Here is a 23,204-nt window from a genome sequence, read left to right as displayed (position 1 = left end):
CGTTCTCCTCCGGGTGGGGGCACGGGATGTTTTCCTTGTATTTTCACTGTTTACTGCAGTGCTTTGTGGAAGTGACAAATTGACATTTTCAACAGAGGGTGATTTCCTTCTTTTGAGTATTGAAATAATGTGCATTGCAATACGCCTTAAGTAGCCTACAGACGTTGTTGTGTTTTGTTTCAATTGTTACAGGGGTTGCAAAATACATTCTCATAAAATAGACAATCCAACACATTTGTGAGAGGAAAACCATCATATGCAATTGTATTGTCTAGAAATAGAATGAACCTGCTCCGTAATGATTCCAGCCTTATTAACATCATTTGAATAGGCTTGGAGTTAGTCTGGAGACCATTGGCGAAGGATAGCATTTTTTTCAACTGTTTTTTGTTGTTGTTTACATACCAGTATAAGTGTAGTCCATAGCTTGAGTGTATCCGCTTAACCTTATTTAGGATTGCCTAAAGACTCATTTTTTCAAGATGTTGGTTCTGTCTCCGTGCACGTGATTTTTAGGCGGAAAATCAGATAAGGTGAGTGATTTTGAAGATGGTAAGCAAGATAAAGATGGTGTTTTTTTTGACGGCGTTATGCTGATAAACACAGAGAGAGGAAGGGAGGGCTCTGGGGTTCACAACCGCAGGTAGCATACCGGGATTTCAGATATATTTCAATACATTCAAGTTTAACACAACTTGTATTATTAGGCCTATACTATAGCCTATTACCTTAATAATTGGACCTCCGCCATGTCAGTAACACTAGCACCATCATTATTTACTGCACATCACTACTGCCAGCTACTAATAATAATTATAATAATACAACAATAATAGTAGTAGTTGTAGAAGAGTAGAATTAATAACAATAAAGCAAATCATTCATTTTAGTTTGTCCTCTCCCATGTTATTTAAACAGACGAGAATTGTCCTCATACAGGTCAATTAGCTAATTGTCTGACAATAAAATAACGCGACAAAACCGGAAATATATAGGCTAGTGTCAACGAAGAGTGCTTCATTGATAGGCCTATCATTATTTTGATTATCCATTGCTGGAAAGGGGAAAACTATATAATTCTAGGCCTATATGTTGAGGTTTTTAAACACACACACACCGCACCACACCACCAGATTGAACCACACATGTAGCGTATCATTTAATTGCAATATGATGAAGAGACGTGAGCTATTTTAGAGTAAATTATCAGAATTCCTCATCGTGCATTTCATGTATGGGCAGTTTACTCTCGTTCTCTTCGTAATGCCTCTGTTCAAAATAAATAAAATGTTATTGCACGAGCCATCAGATATTTCCCGCTGTCCCTGTGACAGGACATTTGGGGAGAGCTAACACCTGTAATGTGCGTGAGAGACCCCCAATGTCACCAAATCTTTCCGTTTCTTCCCTCAATTTAAGCGTCCATTTTTCTCTCCATCGCGCGCTGGGGGTTGCTTTGTTACCACGAAGGTCAGCCCTTCACCTCTCCCTCTCCCGATAATTTCTCTCATCTCTGTAGCCCCGTCCCTCGCGGCCCCTTCTCTCTTTTCCCTCCCTCTCCTCTCCCACTTTGCCATTTACACCCAGCAATTGGTCTAGAATACAGAGTAGACAGCCGACGGCAGAGTCACGCACGACGTAAACTTTTGACCCCTCAACTGTTTGACCCCATGCAGCTATACAACCAATCGACCAATACTGGATTCACCTTCCTTTATTAGCTTCAGGGGAGAAGAGAAAGACCCGGGAGTGTACGATGCTAACTCTCTTATCTCAGAACTGCTTTTAGCAGACGCTGCTGGGTTTTTTTTCTGGTTGCCTTTCGTGTAGTTAACAAAGCGACGAAAAACAGGGAGATAGACAGTCAGACGTAGAATTGTTTGTCATGTGTGCCTGGCTGTATTTTAGTAAGGCTGTTTCGACTCGTGGTCTCCACTTTGTAGAATCAAAGTAACATTTGACGTAGTTGAGAGGGCTATTTTAGTAAAGAACAGTGTTTAGGTTATCGACTGTTATGTTTCAAATGGTCGAAGCGCAGGGTGGGTGGAAGATAAGCGGGCTTATAACTCTCTCTTGTGGCTATGAACTTGGTCTAAAGCGGGCTCTGCTGGCGACGGGAGAGAGTTGCATTTCAAGTGAATATTTCTTGGCACAGATCTAATTGTGGAAACATTACTACATGGGAAGACATCCAGCTTTTTGTGTTTGTGGAGAAATACTTTTAGGTTTAAGGCCTACTCCAGAAAATATTTAGCCTGATAAAGGTATGCACCATGAGTCAAATTGAGAGAGAAATAGGACATAAAACATATTACGTTGTATACATATTTGTGAAAATAGGTAGGCCTACTTTGTGGTGTGTGGTTGGATTATGGTAAGGGGTGGTTTTTGAGGATGAATAAGATCACCAAAGTTAACTAAACTTTTGGGGAAAATACAAATGCTTTGTAATGCTGACATCAATTGGTAAGTGTGAGATTCGATATGTATTCACATGAAACAGTCAGTTTCTTTCACACATGACATTTTGATCAGCAATGGCCCAGTTTCATTGTTAAACAATCATTATTATTATTGTTGTGTAGATAGAATTGAAAGACGCAAACCATTAACAAATAGTTTAGAAGTGGAGGAGATGTTAAGAATCTGCAATATGAAGAAAAACAATCACATACATAGGCCTACATAATCATTTGAGAAGTTGCACAAATATAAATGGCTGTTTCTGGAATGAATGAATAGCCCTTCGAAGGGAATATGTTGAAGTAATGAAATGATGTACAGATTCCCTTTCCTCCAGTTATCACTAAACTTAAACACTTACACATCTAATATAGGTGATATACAAACTTCAAATATTTGCAGGAGGGTAATCCCCTTATCAGGAATTGGCGTTATCAAGTTCTTATCTCAACGCAAGGAATATCTGTTTTTTTTGTAGTATTCAGCGCGTTTCCGTTGAAATCCTCTTTCAAAAGTGGCCACTACATGTGCCACGTGCAGGACACATTTAGGATATTTTCGTTGCCTTTACCTCGCCCCCTCCCCTCCCCCCATTTCACCTCGAGAATCGGATGCAGAAGCGTGTAAACAATAGGTAAATAAAAACAACTTATTTTCCCCCTGTCGGTGGGTAAACATGGCACGTTGGCTGCGCTTGATGGGCTTGCTGTATTGTGGTTGCGCCTGCGCACTCAGATAGAGCTCGCTTTGCATCGCTCGTCTGCTGACCTCGCGGTGACACCCTATGCATTATGGATGAGATATGCGCCCAGATTACCCCTATCAATATGCAAAACACATTACGCTGTTGAAATGGAAATTTAAACGTTCGAAATTGTGGCGTTCGAATGTTCCAGGTCCTCCATCGAAAAGACCGGAAAGATTTTGAGGTTTTTGTGATACCAAATAACCGTAGAGACCCAGACAAAAGGGAAAGTCGTGTTCATATTGTACACAAGCAACAGCAACACTCCAAATTGCATTAACAAGTTTGTCATAATTCAAGATTATTTAGGTCAGTCGTGTTATCTTCAAACTCAAATGAAATTGGCTATATACACGTCTCAAATGTGAAAAGCACTGTATAAGACCAAGACTTGTGACACACGTCTTATCATTTCTGTTAAAACCACAATACAGTTTCTCATACCCATTTACGGATACGCTTCTTTCTGCTCTCTCATGTTGTGCCAACACATCACCAAAACACACCCCACACCCGCACGTAAAAGCACACACACCTTACAATGAAAAAGCTGTCGCCTAGTTACTCACCCACACATCTACAAACTTGTATGCTCGTGCTAAGCCTCTGACTGTCAAAAAGTACATGTAGCCTACATAAACGGGAAACAGATGATGAAAAAACAAAGTGGTCGACATCGTGGGGGTCTAGATCGGTGAACCCCTTGGACAACTTTGAAGAGGCAAAAATTCATGTCGCACACTACTTCTGTGACGGGCTGAGGCCTCTGGCCAGAGCCCTTCCGAATGTAGGCTATCATTATAAAAAGGCAGCCGATGAAAAATGAAATGGAAGCTCTAACCTCGCCTCCCAACCAAAGTTTCGCCTTCCTGTTTACTGGCTGGAACTTCCTCACTATGTTACGCGCTCACACACACACACACACACACACACACACACACACACACACACACACACACACACACACACACACACACACACACACACACACACACACACGAAACATGCCAAGAGTAAATCACACCGGAAACTCAATATTCATTTTTTTTAAATAAATAGGACGCTGAAGGATTCAATGTTAAAAAAAAAACACATTTACTAGGCCTTAGATCCCACTGGACAATATTGGATTCTCAAATTGTCTACCGTATGGGACGATTCCCATCAGCGGAACATATGATTGAATCATTCTATTGTGTTGTCGATTTGATAATATTTGGGAAAAGAGAAAGTGCAATTAAATGTAGTCCCAGTGAAAATAATCTGATATTTACGCATAAAACGTTAACCTCATTGGCAATTGTTATTGTGATATAGTTATTATTGTGAAACTAAACATTAATAACGTGTTAACATCTGTCTTGCTCACGTTCGTTATATGAATAGAAGTTTAAATAGGCCTCATAAATCCGTAGTGGATTTTCCATTTTCCGAATATCAAATGCAAAAGTTGCCATTAGAAATATAAAACCTCATATCCTTGTGAATTCATTTTGGCCTGTCATGAATAGAAATAATTCTAAACAAACCTGTTGATTCTGAATAACTTTTAAGGTAAATATTCCAGCGTGTAAAGTATTTTTTTTCTTAAATATGTTGCATTATGATACGCACAACTCTCCTTACAAACACGAACTGTTCAAACGGTTGAAAGTACTAGAAGAGAAAGAGGGCCAGTCGTCGCCATATTGAAAAATCATTGGGATAGATCTGATAGAAAATAATTAATGACAGTTGGAGATCTGTAGACGAGTTCTGAGGAACTTCCGAAATAAAATCCCTCCCTATTAGCAGCCTATTCGCTAGCCTATCTCTGTTGCGGTTGCCCCCTGCTTTGGGTAGACTACATAGCTATTAATTGTTAAAATAATGACGTCTGTATCCTCTGTTTTTTTCATCGACAGTAACTGCCAGGTTACGATAAAGATCTTTACACAGGGACATGTAATGATTTAGAGTTTAAAGTTTACAACTGAGTTCAACTACAGTTGGTCTCAAATGTAAGTGTCGCTTTGACACAACTATTAAACAATTTACGTGAGGGATTTAATCATACGTCGTACAGAGGTGTTATTTCCATGGTATTGAATATATCTCAAGGATTTTAATTCAAGGCTTTGTTCCTCGAAATAGTCCTGCCTACATGGAGATTTTGATACAGGGGTCGAATGTGAATGTTCGTGTCCAGTTTTGTTATTCACACCCTCCCTGCTTGAAAATACTTGGGCAGGGTTCAAACAAAGATTTGCTTGTACCTCTAGGACGCATATCATTATAGTGTGTGTGTGTGTTCGTGTGTGTGTGGTCTTTCTATGAAAATCGTGGAATCTAGCATTTGGCATAGCGCACTTTGGTGACATTTTCTGATTGTTGGTGTTGATATCCATTCCATACACTAAACCAGTCTGCGTAAAAGTGTGGGTATAAGTAATCGATTGCCCACTGGATAATCACAATAGCATATCTGATCCTCAAATCAGACAGGTAGAAACAATGTACAACCACAATCAAGCATATTACGCTCATATTCATAATCACTTTGAACTTGTTTATTTTCTGATCACAGCTCTATACTGTCTAAGGACCTATCGCCATGACCGTTGAGTAGCCTATGCTGCAATCTGTTTGTGGCGGAAGCAACTCCACTCCAGGTTACCAAGCACCTTAACGCCTTAAGCATTTTTTTTTAGTAATACATTATGAGATTATTGACAAGAAATGTTCAATCATTTTGAATATCTAATTACAATCCTTCCGAATCAAGATGTCAAAGTGTATACCACAACAAAACTTTATTTCATAGATGCAAAATGACAATAGAAAACGACAGGCTACATGTCTAAGTAAGTTCCCTCAACAGTTGAGTCTACATGAATTCCCTCGGAGGCGGGAGGTCACGGTTTGTATAGTTACATCCACAAATACACAATTAAAGCATATAAACAAGGACACATAAACACATGTATATACAACGCCCGTATCACATGTCCCCACACATAGTAGATAGGCCTAACTAAAATACCTGAAATATATGACGGTCCAGAGACTCAGTACCATATTAATAACACTGTTGAGAGTAAAATAAATGACACAGTAAGTACAAACGATGCCTCCCCTCTCCTTCCTCCCTTGCCCCTAGGCCTAGCCACCAGCCAAATAAGCCTTTAAACTGGACTTACTGTGCAGTTGGTGCAGTCATACAGTCCACGGGTTACATTTCTGCCTTGAAATGGTTCGAACCGGAGCGCTGACATTGTGTGTACCAGACAAGGGCATGGCAGTGGCCTACTACATAGCTCTTGTCTAACTACTGACCCTTTAGAATCCTTCCGAAGCAGTTAAACCGCCACTTGCATTCTAGAATGTGAAATATATATTGTCAACTCCCCAAAACCATAAAACTAACTTTATGGACCCCACGTGACTTTTGAGAGCCAGTAAGGGGTATCTGTCGGTGGCCTGGGCGATTTTTACGGTCTAACTTCAAGATAAAACCCTCATCCGTTTGACATGTAAATGTCATAGCTTCTTTTTGTATAGTTTGGCCAAAGGGGAAAGCAAATTTTCAAAACGCAATTGGCCAGGCAGCGCCGGGCAGATGGGGATTTTTGGCAGGACCTTTACTCGGCTCTAAAAAGTAGCGTAGGACCAGAAAGAACGGTTGAGGACCCACCGGTAAGTTTGAAAGTTCAGTGCTTGTTTACTGAAAGTGAGACGTAAACTAATTTGTACAGGAGGGGCACCGTTTAACAGTGAGGAAATCATTACAGAAAAGTGCCCAATTCCTTAATGTTTTGGATGTCAAAGTTTGTCAACAAGAGATGGGCCAAGAGTGTGTGCTCGGTGTGTATTTTAGTTGAGTTTCAGTAGTTTTGCCGCTGTGATTGTCACATGTCCCTTTGGTTGCATTACAAAAAAAAATGGAAAGGACTGCAGTAGTGGCTATGTCCTTGTGCGTAATGAGTGACTGCGATTGTTCCATTTAAGATTTAACTCGGGCCTATCATTTGTCCGACTGCATTTGTGGAAGACTTAGACATATTCCCCAAGTATTTTGATAAGGTTTTGAGACGAATTGACAGCTGATGTCGTACAAAGAAGGATATACGTCTACCAGGTTTGGAGAGTGGGTACACGAGGTTCTGGGATTTTGATGCGTGTTTGACCCCAGGTGGGTCGTTTGTGAGGTAGGGGCAGGGGGTACAGAATTACAAGCAGTGTGCTCGAGGGGTTTGGTCTGAGTATGAGGAACTTTATTTTGTACTCCAAGGTAAACTACAAACAAATACAAAAAAGCTTATTGGCAAAATGCTTACAGGCAGTCCGACATGACAATTGTCATTTTCCCCCACACACTTGTCATTCACTCTGCCCAATACAAATAGCCAATTGGTCACATTAAAAATGTCTAATATATACATCCTTTCTGGAACATGAGCATGATCCAATAATATACAATTACATTTTGAATATAACTATACAAACGTATGAACGGATACAGGAATTCTAGTCAAGATTTCTTTTTTATACAAGTTTCCCTTTTTTCAAAAAATAAATGAGTAATTTAAACACATGACAAAATCCAAAGATATGATTCAAACAATGGTATGAAAACATGAAGGTCACCATATTTAACACACCGAGACTCCTGCTAAAGCAATACAGGGGCCTGTTTAATATAGCTTAACTTCATGTTTGGGCAGAGGAGTCTCTAAAGCTGTAAACTCCAAAGTATATTCGTTATAGTTTGTTAATAAGTTATAACATTTAAGAGCTCACATGCCAACTTTCAAGAAAGCAGTAACATAGCACTTGACACGTAAACGATATTTATAACAATAACAACGGACGGCATTGATAGCTATTTTTCTTTTTTTCCCCTCCAAACAATAATCCCTGTTGTATTAAAAAGACAACAGCATATGAACACGAACTGTTTTTATAGAAGCAGTACAACAGCAGAAGTTAAGTTGCCCTAAAACATCAACAACATGCCAAAAGATGCCACGTTGTACAGTACTCAGTTATAGTGTTTTTAAAAACTATTTTGAATGTGTGTATTCTTTACACCCCACGTAGTGTATTATTTACTTGCGTGACGTCTATGGCTGGAAAGCGTTACCTGCAGTAGCCAGACTCATGCTCTTCAGTTTATTGTCCTTTTTCCATTTCATTCTTCGGTTTTGGAACCAGATCTTAATTTGCCGTTCTGAGAGGCACAGCGCGTGGGCTATCTCTATTCTCCTCCTCCGGGTAAGGTACCTATTGAAATGGAACTCCTTTTCCAGCTCTAGCGTCTGATAGCGGGTGTATGCTGTTCGGGCCCTTTTGCCGTCTGGTCCAGTCATATCTGAATAGCATGGACAAACACGCAAGGGGATAAACATTAGCGAGAAAGGACCACCGAAAACATTACACAAGCAAATACTCAATAACTTTGGCCAGTACACGTTTGTAAACACAACACACGACCAAGACCAACGATATAGGCTACGGCTATCACTGCACATAAAACTACGCCAAATGGTGTTATACGCCTCATCCGGCTGTATTGGGGTATTTTTTGTGTATTTATTTTGGCTATCAATGCATTCCATTCACTGGGCATTTATTCCCCATTACAAAAAACATGCTTGGTTACAACATTAGTATTTTCTTTTCCTGGATGGCCACTGTCCTCAACACATCCCTCAACTTCTTGCACTCTTCTTTTCTCTACTGGCTTTCTCCATTCTCCACATTTTATTGCCGTTCTTCTCCCCCCTGCAGTAATACAGTTCCCACACGTAATAAAGCTTAACTTTTCAAAGGAACAACTTCTAAGTCTTCCTGCCGTTTTGCCCTCACTCTCCCACCCCGTTCCATTCTCTAGCCCTCAGTTTGCGAGGCTTACCCTCTTGACAGATTTATGGCGCTTTTGTGGAATTTGCTAAAGTAAAGGCACCATCAGGAACAACAAGGGGAAACGCTAACGAATAAAGCGAACACACAAAACACAACCTTTCTGATATCAAAATAACTAAAGATAGACATGACGTAGGCTATATACCATGGCTAATGTGCAGTTTCCGCATCCAAGGGAATATCTGTGGTGCTTGGCCATCGCTCGATGCCGTGGTGGTGGAGGTTGCTGTGGACTCTTGCTTCTGCTGCGTCCGGGCGGCGGGGTTGCCGCTGGCTCTATGGGTGCCCTCCTCGGTCTCGGAGGAAGCGCTCGCCTCGTCTATTTCAGTGAAATGTGTGGTGTTGGTGAGGTTACTTCCCGTCGTACAGGCGCTCTGGTCGGAAAGGGGCGAAGAGCATTTGGGTCCCAGGCTCTCGCTGTTGGAGCACGGCAGCGGCTCCGGGGACGCCAGCGAGCAGCTTGACGGCTGCCTGAACCGCGTCTCCGGGGCGGGAGACTGGAAACCCCGGGAGTTATCCCCAACAGCCCCAAAGTGGCCAGTATTGGATGAACGATTGACGGTCAGGTCCATCCCATTGTAGTTGTAGCCGTAAGAGCCCGAATGCATGGTGCTGGAGTCCCTGTACGAGGCGTTCATAGCGCTGCTGCTAGTTCCATAATTTAGTAACTGATAGTCGGGGCCATTTGGGTAGCGCCCTGAGAACGAGTTTACAAAGTAAGAGCTCATTTAGGTTGTTTTAGAGGGCTTGATTTGTAGATCTCGGTCGTTATAACGCTGTGCTTCACGATTTATGATGTATTAATGAATTATAGCAATGCACTGTACTTCGTTTTTGCTATGTATGCGGCCAAATATGGGGGTGGGGGTGCGTTTGAGAATCACGTGCTTTTGTTGACCAGTCGTAAATTCTCACTGATGACTTCAAGAGGTAATTCATGCTCTATGGTTACAAATGATGACGAGATTGGAGTCGTTAGACTCAAGTCAACGTGTGCCTCCCCATTGCAGGGTTGTGCTCGGTGTTGGCTGAGAGCGTCACCTACTGGGAATTTAATTTAATGCAGTAAAGAAGGACTTAGGAGAATGAGTTTTAGTTAGGATTTAGGTCTCTTTTCGGAAAGAATAAAAATGATTTGTTCCCCCATAACTTTCTTTGTCGGTTGTTGGGAGTGCAGTATAATTGTGCGTCTTTACTAACCTTTTCTGTGGGAGAGAAAGTGGGCTCATGCCAATAAATGCACCATTAATAACTGAATATTAATACAGTAGACAAACACACACTACAGCTAATAACGTCAATAGCTATGATGCCGAGTCCTGTTCATTCTACCATGCCCTGGGGAAGTTTCTCGTAAGATTTTAGTCACACTGGCTCTCCGTCATATATCCCAATAATAATAATAATAATACCTGGTAGATATTGAACACTATGCTATTAGTCATATTAATATATAATTCCTTTTGGTATTATTAATTTGAGGTTACGAGACTATTTTTAGGAAGTCTGAAAGGTCTGTATTTAGAACATAGCACACAATAGGTCTAGACTCTAAGGCGAATAGTAAACCCTCAGTCTCAGGTAACACCTGCTAATGTGTCTTACATGTAAGTAAAATGTCGTCGGTGAGTAGGCCTAGCCGTGAAAGGAAATAAAGGCGTTGTTTCGACGCCACATCATTTGTCTTTGTGTTTTATGCTCTTTTCTGAGGCACCATTCATGCAAAGTTATTGACTGGAAACGTGTTGCTGTTCACAAGAGAAATGCAAAGTCATGATCTACGGAAATTATTGATTTATGGTTTGTTGATTGAAAGGCGCAAGTTATTTCATGTAGGCTATGTGTACCATGATATGTAAACCCCCTATACAGAACATACATATGTGCTTACATATAGACCGGAAAATGATAGTTGAAATAGTCCAGACTATCTCCAAGGGGAGACACAGATTGATACGTATGCATTCTACGTATCCACATATCACACATGAGGCTATTCTAAGTATGTGTGATACTTCTGTAACATGAAGCCTGGAGAATATCAGTCTGGTCCAAGCAATAAACACTTCTATACATTGTTGCTGTATGTATGGGGTCCCGAGTGGCGCAGCGGTCTAAGGCATCTTAGTGGTAGAGGCGTCACTACAGACTCCCTGGTTCGATTCCAGGCTGTATCACATCCAGCCGTGATTGGGAGTCCCATAGGGCGGCGCACAATTGGCCCAGCGTTGTCCCGGTTTGGCCGGTGTAGGCCATCATTGTAAATAAGAATTTGTTCTAAACTGACTTGCCTAGTTGATTAAATATTACATTAAATAAAACAAGTATCCCCATATGTATCTGTGAGGTTTTACTCCGAACGACAACACTGTGATGTCTTGGCTACTTTATGTGTCATGTACACTGGGGAGGTTGTCGATTGACAATTTCCAGATAATTTGTGTGTAATTATCTACTAGGGAATACCAGGCCCGAGGGTTCTATTGCATATGAAATGTCACACTGATGGTACCTGGAAAGGGAACGTGAGCATTGAGAGACATGGGGTCGTGGTTTGGACACTTGAGTGTTTGGTTGAGTCTCTGGGTGGACAGGTCAACTTTCCCTCCCACCCATTAATTCAATCAGCCTCGCAAAGTTTGCTTTCACTGTTTGGGCCTAAGTATTCACTAGCCTTGGATAAACTTAAATTCGTGTGTTTCATACACCTGTGAAAGTCACTGTTTGCTCATACCTTTATAACTGCAGCAGATGGACGGTGCTCGCTTCTTTTTTTAATGCAAGGCCAAATGGTAGACAGTTCATTAAAATACGTTTTCCAGAGAGAAATGTAGCTTTCCTATGATTTTCTGTTTCAAATACTTATCCACAAGTTTTGTTCTGGCCATAATTGTGAATTATATAGGCCTAGGCCTATTTCACTTCCTGAGCCAAATGTGTTCTAGCCTACTTACTGTAAATGGCGTTCTAAGCCGGTGACAAAATCACGAAGACCTATAAAGTATGCTCGCTCAGACCGTGCATGACAGGTTGAGTAATTATTACATTTTATTGAAGGATTTCGTAAGTAGATACCTATTTGTGACAAAACCACAAACATAAACCACGTATAAAATCCATAAAATATAAACTTTTGACCCAGCCTTTTGGTAGTGTTGAATTATCAGTAGATCAGTGTGTTCTCCCCATGAAACTATACAACAAGTCAACAAAACAACTCGATCTGCCTGGGTATTTAACTTACAAAAGAAATACATTCATTCACCAAAGAAGGAGAATTTCATTTTATTTCTATACAGTTTAAATATGAACACGAATATGACATATATTTCAAATAGTTTCGTTATACATGGCAATTTTTTCGGGGGGGGGCACATCCTAAATCAAGAGGCAAGTGCAGAAAAACACTGCCAGTCGGGTACCCGAATTATGATTTTTTTTTTTAAACAACATAAAATGACAATAAAAAAAATAGACAGTTAAGTGAACTTCTGGAATGCTACAACAAATTTACCAAACACAACTTCACCGGTGGGAACTTTGGGCATATGAAAGTAGTATCTTCATATTTGTAGGATATCCGAAGGTGATGCCATAAGCCATTTTATGCGTTTTTTTTTTATCTTCTTCTTTTCTTTACTCTGACCTCTTCTCTTCCTCCTCCTCTGCGCTGGTCTGAGAAGAGTTGATCAGTTTATTCTCTTTTTTCCACTTCATCCTTCGGTTCTGGAACCAAATTTTGATCTGGCGTTCTGTTAGGCACAGTGCGTGCGCGATCTCGATACGGCGCCTACGGGTAAGGTACCTGTTAAAATGAAACTCTTTCTCCAGCTCGAGCGTCTGGTAGCGGGTGTAAGTCTGACGACCCCTTCGACCAGGGTTACCGAAGGTCCCTGTCAAAAGAAAGGGAAGAGAGAGTCAAACATTTTGTGTTTATAGGACTGATATAGATAGGCTATGTCCGAGGAGAAAGAGCTGAGGGCGAATAGCATGACTGGAACTCGTGAGCTTTTGCTGAAGGATTTAGGCATTACTGGTAGACATGTTGTGTAGAGTAGCAAAAAAAAATGATATCATTTATATAGTCCTGGAAGCTGCCCTTAAATTTGTTCGTAAAAGTGCTGTTTACATCATACGGCATAGGGTTATGTAATACTTTTTTAATATGCACGATATTTGAATCATGCATGTGTGTTTTTTTGCGCCAAACAATGAGCGCAAGAACTGAGAACTGAGAACTGAAACATCATGTCTATTTCCTGTTGTTTTTTTCCCCACACATACAAAAAGATAAGCTAGGGATGTTAGTTTTGGCAAGTTTAATAACAACGTATTTTATCTTCATGAACACATGCTTGCCTGCAGTAGGGGCAAACCATGGCGCATCCTAACATTAAAGAACAAGAAAGCTCTTTATTGATCATCATAATTCTAAGCATTCACTAATTTACCCACACTGCTTCTAGCAAGTCACACACAGCTTTTGCTTTGAGACACAAAACAATAAAAAGCCTTTATAGAAGAAGATCAACGTTTGGATTATGGAGGGTGTATCTTAGCTCATTTTTTGTGTCGAAACGGAATTCCTCGAAGGGAATTTATGGTGCTAATTTATTCCTCTATTGTTGTGTAGTGTGCTTCCTTATCATATTTCATATCTCGGACCTCATTTCTAACTGTAACCCATAGCACAGACATGTATTTGCCTTGTGATACATTTTGAACTTTTGTGATAGTGAGAGTCTTTTTGTGGTGAATAACCAAGCACGAATAGCTGGAACCCTGTCAGAACAACAATACGAGCCATTTTGTGATAAGAACCCATCTTTGTTGGAACTGCTGCTCCATTGTTGCCATGGATGTGTTCGTGTGCCGTGCGATTTTATTCTAGAACGTAAATAATGAGGCGATAGGAACCATAAGAATACCAGTTTATAAGGATAATTCTTTTTTTACTTATGGAGGACGCAAAAGTGTCCTTTTTTTTTTATATAGCATGCTTTGCTTCCTCTACTTTCAGCCTGTGTTAAGACGACCAGAGCGACGATATTCCCCACGGTATGCTCTTCCGGCGCTGTACAGTGCAGCTGCAGGTCACATGTAATAGGCGAGCTCTATGTATCAGCCTAGACAGGCAAAAACCAAAACAAACCGTAAGAAAAAAACAAATGACATGACAATGTGGACTCACCGTTACACGAGTTCATCCGCTGCATCCACGGATAAACTGGCGTCGAGGGCTTCTGGTCCTCGCTGTCCCCGAATATGCTTTTATTTTGCCCCGAGCAGTCCGTCTTGCGATGGTCTTGGCTCAAGACGAGCGAATGTTCCTCTATACTGGCGAGGGTGCAGGCGGGGTCCTTTTCCCTGTAAAAGCTGGCTGCTGCGTAGTCGCATGCACCGGCGGCGCTGGCCCGGCCATAGGCACCGTTCGCCTGCTGGTAATATGAGGATGGGTACGCCTTGTCTTGAACGCTGGTAGCGCCATAGGCAGCACCGGGATAGTGTCTTAAAGAATCAGTGTATCCGGAGGAGTATAACGGTATCTGTCCCAAGAAAGACTCTTGTCCTCCAGGCAGAGTCACTGGAAAAGTTGAGTTTACAAAATAGGAACTCATTGGGAGGGTACAGGTTCTTTTCCTTGGTTTATGATTTGTTGTGTTTTATAGTCCAAGTGGTTTAGCTATTAGTAGTTTATCGGAGATTGGGTTTTAGTTGAGGGGGGGCGCTGGGTGGCGATGTGCCAGTGCGGGACAGAGGGAAACCGTACCATCTGACCAGGCGCTGACCAATCGCGTGCGCCAGTGCCTGCAAAATAGCACCCTGGAGGGGGGGCTGTGATTGCATGCGTCGGGAGACCCCAGCTCAAACTCGAGAGCAGGCGTTTTTTCTCTCGCTTCTCTTTCGCCTTTCTCTCCTTCCAATGAGATTGCACAATACGAATCACACTGGAATTTTAAAGTGGTAAATTGAATACATGGACACTTCTCCCCGTCTATTTGGTATTTGGCGAGCCCATATACAGTAAAGGCCCTATTCACTCAAGACAACAAATATGACCCTTCAAGTAATCACCACATTAAAAAGGACTTGAAGCCGTAAATCAAATAGAGACGCGCCAATGGGGGTTTGAGTTATCTTCTCTTCTGCATTTGAGATATTTTGTGTTTATATTTTTAGAGGTCTGATTTATTCGCTCAGTACAGTAGATATGTGATGAGATATGTCTTCTCCTCTCTAACAGCACATTATCATCACCGTTATTTCCATAGTGATTTCCATCCGGGTATTTGACAATACAACCTAATGTTTATTTCAACATGCACGTGCTTATTATATTTATTGGAATATATTGGAATATTCAGTATTACAATTGCTTTGGGTTTTAGAACAGTTGCCTTCACTGAACAATATTCCTATATTAGTTGAATATGATACAATATTTTGAGAGCTCTGGCTTTCATCAATGTTTAGAGCAAATTAGCTGCCAGACATTAGTCGATATGTTACCATTGGTTGTTTGTTGAACGGCTCTGGCCTATGTTGCGGTATCATACAAGTTCCTTATTACCGCATTTGTCTAGTCTGAGTGTGTATTTACATGCATGCTGCCCTGACCACATTTCATGCACCGGTTTTTATTTCAAAATTATTGACTGGGAAGGTCATTACGCGTTGTAAGGCTTTAAATGTTTCGCTGACTTTTCTACCACGAGTCAAGTCAGGTCTGGATCTGTTTTTCATTTACAAATGGCATTTACAAAATCGTAAATTAGCCAGTCCCATAAATAAGTCCGGTCCTCACACAAGTGGTGTCTGTCCAGTAGCGCCGGCAGTCTGTGTATTTTTACTTTCAGTTTGGTTCCCTTTCAAACCAGGACACAGAGCTTCCTTTGGTTTGGCTTAGTTTTGCGTGAACGGAAAACATCCATTGTGTGACCATTTCTTAAAGTACACAGAGAAATGGGCCAGTCTAAGTTTCGGTTAATAATTCATGAATAATAACTACCATAAGTCAATTTTATTCAGTCTTTACTAAGCAAATTTAACATAATGATCTAATGATATGGGGCTATTGTTGTGTAAAAACAAACTTTAATGTCTGTTCCTCTGAACCAATTCTCAGTTTGCTTGTTGTCTCGTTGCAGGTCTCCTGACAACTTTACGAACAGCAAGGTAAAGCCGGCTGAAGTTCTCTGACTTGGTAACTTTTGTGGACAAAACTGCCCTGCAGAAAGGTTGTCCACAAATTGCATGGGAAGCAACACACTGGATACCAATTCAGTTAATATTACACAATATCTATGGACTATGACCGGAAATCCCAGTGAAGATGAGTCTGACTGTATGGAGAAAAAGTGGTGATTTGTTTATACAGACCAGGGAGGAAACACGCGCCTGTCACTTTTTTGTCATGTGTCACGGAACTACATCATAGACCCCCGAGTTCCGCATGACATATGCGTATGTAAGTATGTGCTCTTTTCATGATCCTGCATTGTTCTGTATATTTGTTTATTTGATAATATATGAATACATGTATGTATATGAGTATGTGTGTGAAAACAAAGCCAAGTAGTAATAGGCCTATATTTCCTTGTAAATGTTATATTTGCTACTGTGAATAAAATGTGTTTGACGCGCAGCGTTTTGATGGAAATAATTGACTTACAAGTATATTTGGCACGATTCAACATATCAATACCGTGTTCTGCTAAGTTAATAACTGCATATCATGTCAACTGGCCAATTTTGTTGATTGTAGCTTTTCATTGGCCTATCTGTAATCTTGGTGATAATATCATAAAAATATAAGAAAGTTGTAAACGAGTTGTGGTGTCATGTGTTTTGTAGTTGTTTGTCTTATTTCACTGGGGAAAGCGTTTTAGTGTTTTATGACTTTATGGGGGCTTGTAAATTCACAGATACGATTGGAATTGAAAACAAGTGGCGGCAACAGAAGTTAGAACAAATGCCCCTGGCTTAGCTCTTACTTTACTGTCATTTTGTTTTAAGTGTTTATTATATAAGTGCACTTAGCCTAACCATAATACAAGAAACAATTCAGAATTATGTAGAACAATTGGACTTTTCTAGCCGGTTTAGTGCGCACTAGCGTGCGTAGCTTAATTAATTCGGTTATCGAAAAGAATCATCTCCTTTTGACACTTGTTCGCCCCATTCCGCCACAGTTTTCATAAACAGTAATCCTAGTTTGAACCTTTTTTACTATTGAAAGTGATTGTTGTGATTGAAATAGTCAACGTTTTAGTAAATTGTATTATATTAAACCAAGGATTCACCAGTCTTGTGAATTTTCATTGCATACACAACAACTCTTTAATTCTGAAGGCACTCCAGTTCTGTACAAGGCATTCTGTAAGTCTTTACATGGATGAAAGTGCGCGGAAATATCGAATTAAACGGAAGTAGATTGCCTATGTGAATAATGCATAAACTAAAGGTGACTATAACAACCATGCTTTCCCGCACAGTTTAGCTTGGAAATGCATAGTTCAACGTTTAGAACTATAATAAAAAATGAGCAAACTTACTATATCATCATTAGCAAATCTTTTTACTGTAGCCTATATAGGCCCATGTAGCATGGTGTGGTTTTAAATCGCGTTGTTACAACGGTGTTCTATCAAGTGAATAACTTGTACTGGTTAATGATAGACAGGCCAGACCCTTCCTTACATATTTATTATTGTTCTCCAGAAAGTGACTAGTCCTTCACGGACTTTCAACTCTTGTGAAGTCACTAGACCGTTACCTGATCAGCCTTCAGCCAAAAGCTTAGGACGCAGGTTACTCATTAAATATTTAACAGCGCTCGTCTCATGGAGTTTCATATAGGCTTACTGTAGACCTAATTACTTCTAACATTGTATCGCTAATATTCTGATGTTTTGTAACTTTTAATCATGGTTGGCAGTCAAAATATAGATATTTAGTCATGACTGTATTCTGTTATAGTAAAACACACACTTCATTTTCAAAGGGAAATTATTATGTTGTTTGTTGTATCACAGGCTATAGAACAGACGATGGTAATAAACCTGTAAAATTTAATTTGACGTTAAAACTAAACAATTAGCCAGCTCAATGTAACACACACGCTCACACACACTTACAGGCTTGCACGCTGCACGCATGCATGCACGCACCAACAAACAAACGCATTCATGTACCCACACACACACACAAACACACGGTATGAAAACATGTCTTAAGGTGTTTACAAATGACTGGCTTGAGTGTGCGACCCCACTAAACCAAATGAAAACAGTGACCAAGGACACATCCTGTATGCTTCCAACACACACACACACGCACGCACACGCACACACGCGCACACACGCACGCACACACACACACACACACCCTACCCTTTATCCACACCCACTCTGACTGTATCTCCACTTCAACACGACCCTCAAATTGTCCAGATGACATTTATAGCACGGTTGTTTCCTTGGCGAGAGAGCACACAACACCAGAACATCACTTAATACACCAAATGACCAACTAAAGTCAAGCCGCGTAATAACAGTGAAAGTTACACTGAGTGAATCCAGGTTGTCTCGAACACCCGGCCGCCACTATACGCTCCATTCACTGCACAATGCAATAACCTTGGAGCGGCCATCCGCTTACGTCTTGGGGAAGGGCTTTTTACAAGTGGGAGAAATGGGAGGGGGTGCACGAAATCGCGCCTTAAGGCTTGGGCTTCTGCGTGTGTGCCACAAATCTCTCCCAAACGCGAGCACATCAAAGCGCGACAACAGCAGCTCGAGAATTTACAACCTCTGCATTCTTTTACGTTTCACTGCCACCGAGCCCAACCCGCCCCATTACAGCTTTCCTGTTATCTCCTGCCCCAGCCAGTGCCTCACCACTTTGTTACACGCAATAGTTCAGAAGAGGGACCAACAACACTGGAAAGATCACATATCTGTTTGTCAACAGCTCACGCACTTAGCGACAAACACATTTTCCGCACACAATCATAGGAGCAAAATACGTACGTTTCAACTGTATTCTATTACGCACGAACACAGAGACACACAGAAATTCACACGCACACACACGCACACACACACACACACACCAGACAGAAGGCCCTGATTTAGGACATTTGGGCATTGTGGAAAAATGGACGCTAGATGGAACCAAAGAGTTAGGAACGAGCAGAGTCTGCAGCGACCTGCGTCACTGCAAGATCAAATCAACTGGAATTACTGCAAAGCTACAAGACTGCCAAGGCGGCTTATCACATTTGGAAATGAAATCCAAAAAAACAAAGTCTCTATCATCGTTAAGTGGAATAGGATATCTGTTTATGCACTAGGCTGCTATCCTTTATTTCCTGATAGTTATTGTATCTGCATGGACGAACTTCTATGGTAGGCTCCCTATTTTGCTGACAATATGCCATACAATACAAAATATACTATGCCAGAACATTTACTGACAATATGCCATACAAATGTATGCACTAGGATGCTACCCTTTATTTCTTGATAGTAATTGAATATGCATGGACGAACCTCTATTGCAGGATGGGTATTTTGCTGACAATATGCGATAAAATACCAAATGTACTATGCTATAACATAGAAAATGTATATTATAACATGTTGCAATTAAATACCATATCATTCAGTGGTTCTTTGTTTGTTTTTTTTCTTGGATTTTAGTCGGTATTTTGCAGTACTGCTGAATAAACTCTGAATAAGGAATTGCTCTGTGGTTTGTTGGGATGTCAAATACTGAAGTGAGATGATAAAGAACATTGATTTTGATATTAGAAGTATTGTGATAAACTGTAGACAGACAGACAGACAGACAGACAGACAGACAGACAGACAGACAGACAGACAGACAGACAGACAGACAGACAGACAGACAGACAGACAGACAGACAGACAGACAGACAGACAGACAGACAGACAGACAGACAGACAGACAGACAGACAGACACAGACAGACAGACAGACAGACGGATATCCTTGCAGATAGATATATAGGTAGACAGACTGCCAGACCCTTTATGCACAGCTAGAAGCGAGTATTATCACTCACAATTGCGCATTATATGCTACTACTAATAATACCACCATTGATTATACATTGGAAAAAATAATATGTTATTACATTGGATAAGGACTGGCAAGCATGATTTGTGTCAGTATAATATATTAGTGGTAGTTGTAATAGTGGTAGCCTATTATGTGATCATGATTATAGTGGTACATTAAAAATCACTAAGTAGTAGGCTACGTTTGGTTTAAGGCACAGACAGACTGAAACAGATATCATAACAAGTGCACTGTGGAAGCAGCCTTTATGGTGGGTGTGGGGGACCTTTTACTGACGAGGAGACAACAAATGGACACCCAAGGGTCTAGCGTCTACAAAAATACCAGATGATGGCACAGAAGGAGGAATGAAAGGGGAAATGAAGCAATAAAAGTGGGCGAGATCACCCCGCAGAAACATACAAAAAACATTCTCCACCGCACAGACGCACCAACTGTCCAGTAACCTGGAAGCGTCGCGTCGGTGATCTGGAAGTGATACGCTACACCACTACTTGACAAGCCCTTGCGTAATGGAGGATTTAGGAAAAAAAGACGGCCAGTCTCAATGCTATATTCAAAAGATAATCTGCTATCTCCACAAAGCGGCATGTTGTTTGCCTCGTCTTGTTTGTGTCTACGGTTTAGGGAGTCGTATGAGAGCGAAGGAATGTTGTATAGCCCCGCTCTTTTTGATGGAGGATTCCTCTTAAGAGGTGACCCAAGACTGTACATCAGAAATCATATTTTCATAGGAGCCGCTCCATCAAACCTCGCCCTCGCCATTATACCACAAACACCCTCAGCCAGCCACAAATGAGCATATCGAAATCGATATGTATTTCTCTAATATGCCTCCGAACCAAATACAAATTCGTCATGCACACATAACAAGGTAAACATTTACAAGCACTTTCGAGTGACGACATCTTATACAAAGTCATCATATAATCTAATATTTACCAAAGGTTTATGCACACTTAAAATGTGAATATTTTCATTGGAGAGTGCAGCTATGATTGCGTTTTGAATAATTGTTTTCAAACTTTCTGTGAAACGAAACAGCGTGAGTGTAATGACAGACAAGCACGCCTTACCTTTGTTGATAATCCGTCACTAAATCCTTGGATAGCATCCGCGAGTCTCGCAGCTCGCCATACAGCATTCCTGTTGCCCCAGCTCCGTACCGCCATTAGCGCGCGAAGTCACCACTGTGGCTTTACAGGCCGCCTCCATACCGTTTAATTTACATCAGTCAACAGGAATGAAGCATCCCGGTATGAAAAATTAGACGAGACCCTCCGGTGTGTCCAGATCGCTCACAGTCAGTCACTCTCTCCATCGCAGCGGAAATCCCAATCACAGTCGGCCACATTAGATTAGCGCAGGATGAGGAGGCAGGTCTTCCAGTTTCTCTGTAAACCCTGCGCGGGGACAAGGTTCTTTTTTTACTTCAACATGCGATTAAAGAGCCTAGAACGTTGAAGGAGCACAGTGTTGCTACAGAAGGTGCGGTGTCCAAAAGATTGCTGCAATATAACCACTTGGGAAATCATAAAAAGTTCATGTTCACGGTTACCCATCCACATGACCATCCTCGGCCAATCCCAGGACCCAGGCACTCATAAAGTTCTATCACAAAGTTGTAAATTTTCATAAAACAACAAGGAATTTATTGCATTTCTTCATGACTGCTTTGGCGGTAGTGGTTCCTCCATCGCCATCTTTTTCTCTCAAAAAGGAAAAGCAAATGGAGGATTTCTCTTGTGTTTTACATGAAAGAGGTTGTAGGCCGATCCGTGGGACATAAATGTTTCTTATGAGGGTGCTTTTGTGCGCTGATAAGCAATTTATACAACTATATTGCTCAGATATTTCATATTTAGTATTCTGTCCAAAGATGTTTGGAAAGGGATGTCTCAATGTGCTATTGGCATAATGCGTAAATATTATGGATAGCAAGAACTTGGAGGACAAGACTAGGCTTACGTTGACCTTTTTCCTGTTGTTTAGTTATATTATCATTGTATTGTTGAAATGTAAAATAAAAAAACCCGCATAAAAAAACAATTACTTACATCAAGAGCTAATGATGAACCAGCATTATTATTATCTCATTGAATAGTTGCATACTCAAATTACATAAATGTTAGTCATTTACGTTGCTGATAGGCTATCTATGCATTATCGAGGCCTTTGTTTAGATGTTATATATTATTTGCCTTAATATTGCTTGTATGAGACCAGCTTTATGTATTGACGGTGTATTGGTGGTGTATGTTCAGAATAAAACAATTTTCAGAAGAGAAAGTCTTGCACGGCTACGATATAGCATTGTAAACAGACTTTGAGGCGTGTAAGTTAAACAACAAAGCATTCCGATCTACCAAAATGTCCAGTAGGAGATACTTTGATAAAGAAGGTTTAATCGAATATTGTGGAACAACACAACCATGGAAATATGCAAATATCAACATTCAACTGAATATCTATGCTACAAAAGGCGTGCGTAAAATGTTTCGCACTGCGGCATATAATCGCCGCATTGTGGCCAAGGCCCAAATCATAAAGATGTCTTCTAAGAAAGAAGGTCCTAAAGAGAATGAAATGCATTTGCATCCTGGTATCTGTTTCGTCTAATATACAATAGCTAAACGATGCAATTTGATGCTTCCTATAAGCAAATTAAATATGTTGATTATTAACGAAAATGAAAAAGGAAAGACTAAACTCTGAAGACGGGTATTGTTGCTGGTCTTGCAATCCTGTCACATGAGCAGACGTTTTCGTAAGCGCCTGTTTCCCATTTTGTTGATTTTTTTGTTACTTTGATGGTGGTTTCCGGTCTTTCATTGATGCAATAAACGCATTAGTTACAACCCCCAATATAAGCCTTCTTTTGGTCAGTGTTGTATGCACAGAACCAAGGCAGAGACTATAGCCAACAATTCCATGGCAAACGGGTAGATTTAACATCCATAGGTTAGCCTAAAAGGTATACCAATTAA

The 23,204-nt window shown here is 40.8% G+C and overlaps 3 protein-coding genes and 1 long non-coding RNA gene across 5 annotated transcripts in view; 1 reads left to right on the top strand and 3 right to left on the bottom strand.

Moving 5' to 3' along the window:
- hoxb3ab (homeobox protein HoxB3ab) overlaps positions 1–21,742 on the bottom strand; it is a 57,733-nt gene extending 35,991 nt beyond the window's left edge. The window contains exon 1 of one of the 2 annotated variants that reach the window (XM_045719482.1): positions 21,294–21,742. The gene's annotated coding sequence lies outside the window, so the exon portion shown is untranslated. Of the gene's footprint in view, positions 1–6,387; positions 6,508–21,293 lie in introns of those variants that run through there. The other variant, XM_045719486.1, reaches the window with a different exon arrangement.
- On the bottom strand, positions 5,986–11,223 carry LOC106607486 (homeobox protein Hox-B5a). The gene is made up of 2 exons (XM_014204483.2): positions 9,258–11,223; positions 5,986–8,558 (listed from the first exon to the last, which is right to left on the bottom strand). The coding sequence occupies exons 1-2, from the start codon at positions 9,838–9,840 to the stop codon at positions 8,311–8,313; spliced, it is 831 nt and encodes a 276-aa protein (XP_014059958.1). The 5' UTR covers positions 9,841–11,223; the 3' UTR covers positions 5,986–8,310.
- Positions 6,712–16,942, top strand: LOC123743451 (uncharacterized). Its single transcript, XR_006770245.1, has 2 exons — positions 6,712–6,883; positions 16,261–16,942. It is a non-coding gene; the product is annotated as an uncharacterized lncRNA (long non-coding RNA).
- Positions 12,490–15,164, bottom strand: hoxb6ab (homeobox protein HoxB6ab). Its single transcript, NM_001139580.1, is given in 2 exon segments — positions 12,490–13,005; positions 14,304–15,164. Coding segments are annotated over 2 exon segments (684 nt in total). The 5' UTR covers positions 14,731–15,164; the 3' UTR covers positions 12,490–12,748.
- Positions 21,743–23,204: the final 1,462 nt, after the last annotated feature.

Source organism: Salmo salar, chromosome ssa06 (genome assembly GCF_905237065.1).
Source record: "Salmo salar chromosome ssa06, Ssal_v3.1, whole genome shotgun sequence".
Taxonomy (NCBI): domain Eukaryota; kingdom Metazoa; phylum Chordata; class Actinopteri; order Salmoniformes; family Salmonidae; genus Salmo; species Salmo salar.
This window is presented reverse-complemented; position numbering and strand designations above follow the sequence as displayed.

Coding starts and splice junctions, on each gene's coding strand:
- LOC106607486 (XM_014204483.2), bottom strand. CDS start 9,840: ATGAGCTCTTACTTTGTAAACTCGTTCTCAGGGCGCTACCCAAATGGC. Junction 8,559..9,257: donor GAAACTGCACATTAGCCATG/GTATATAGCCTA, acceptor CATGCTATTCAG/ATATGACTGGACCAGACGGC.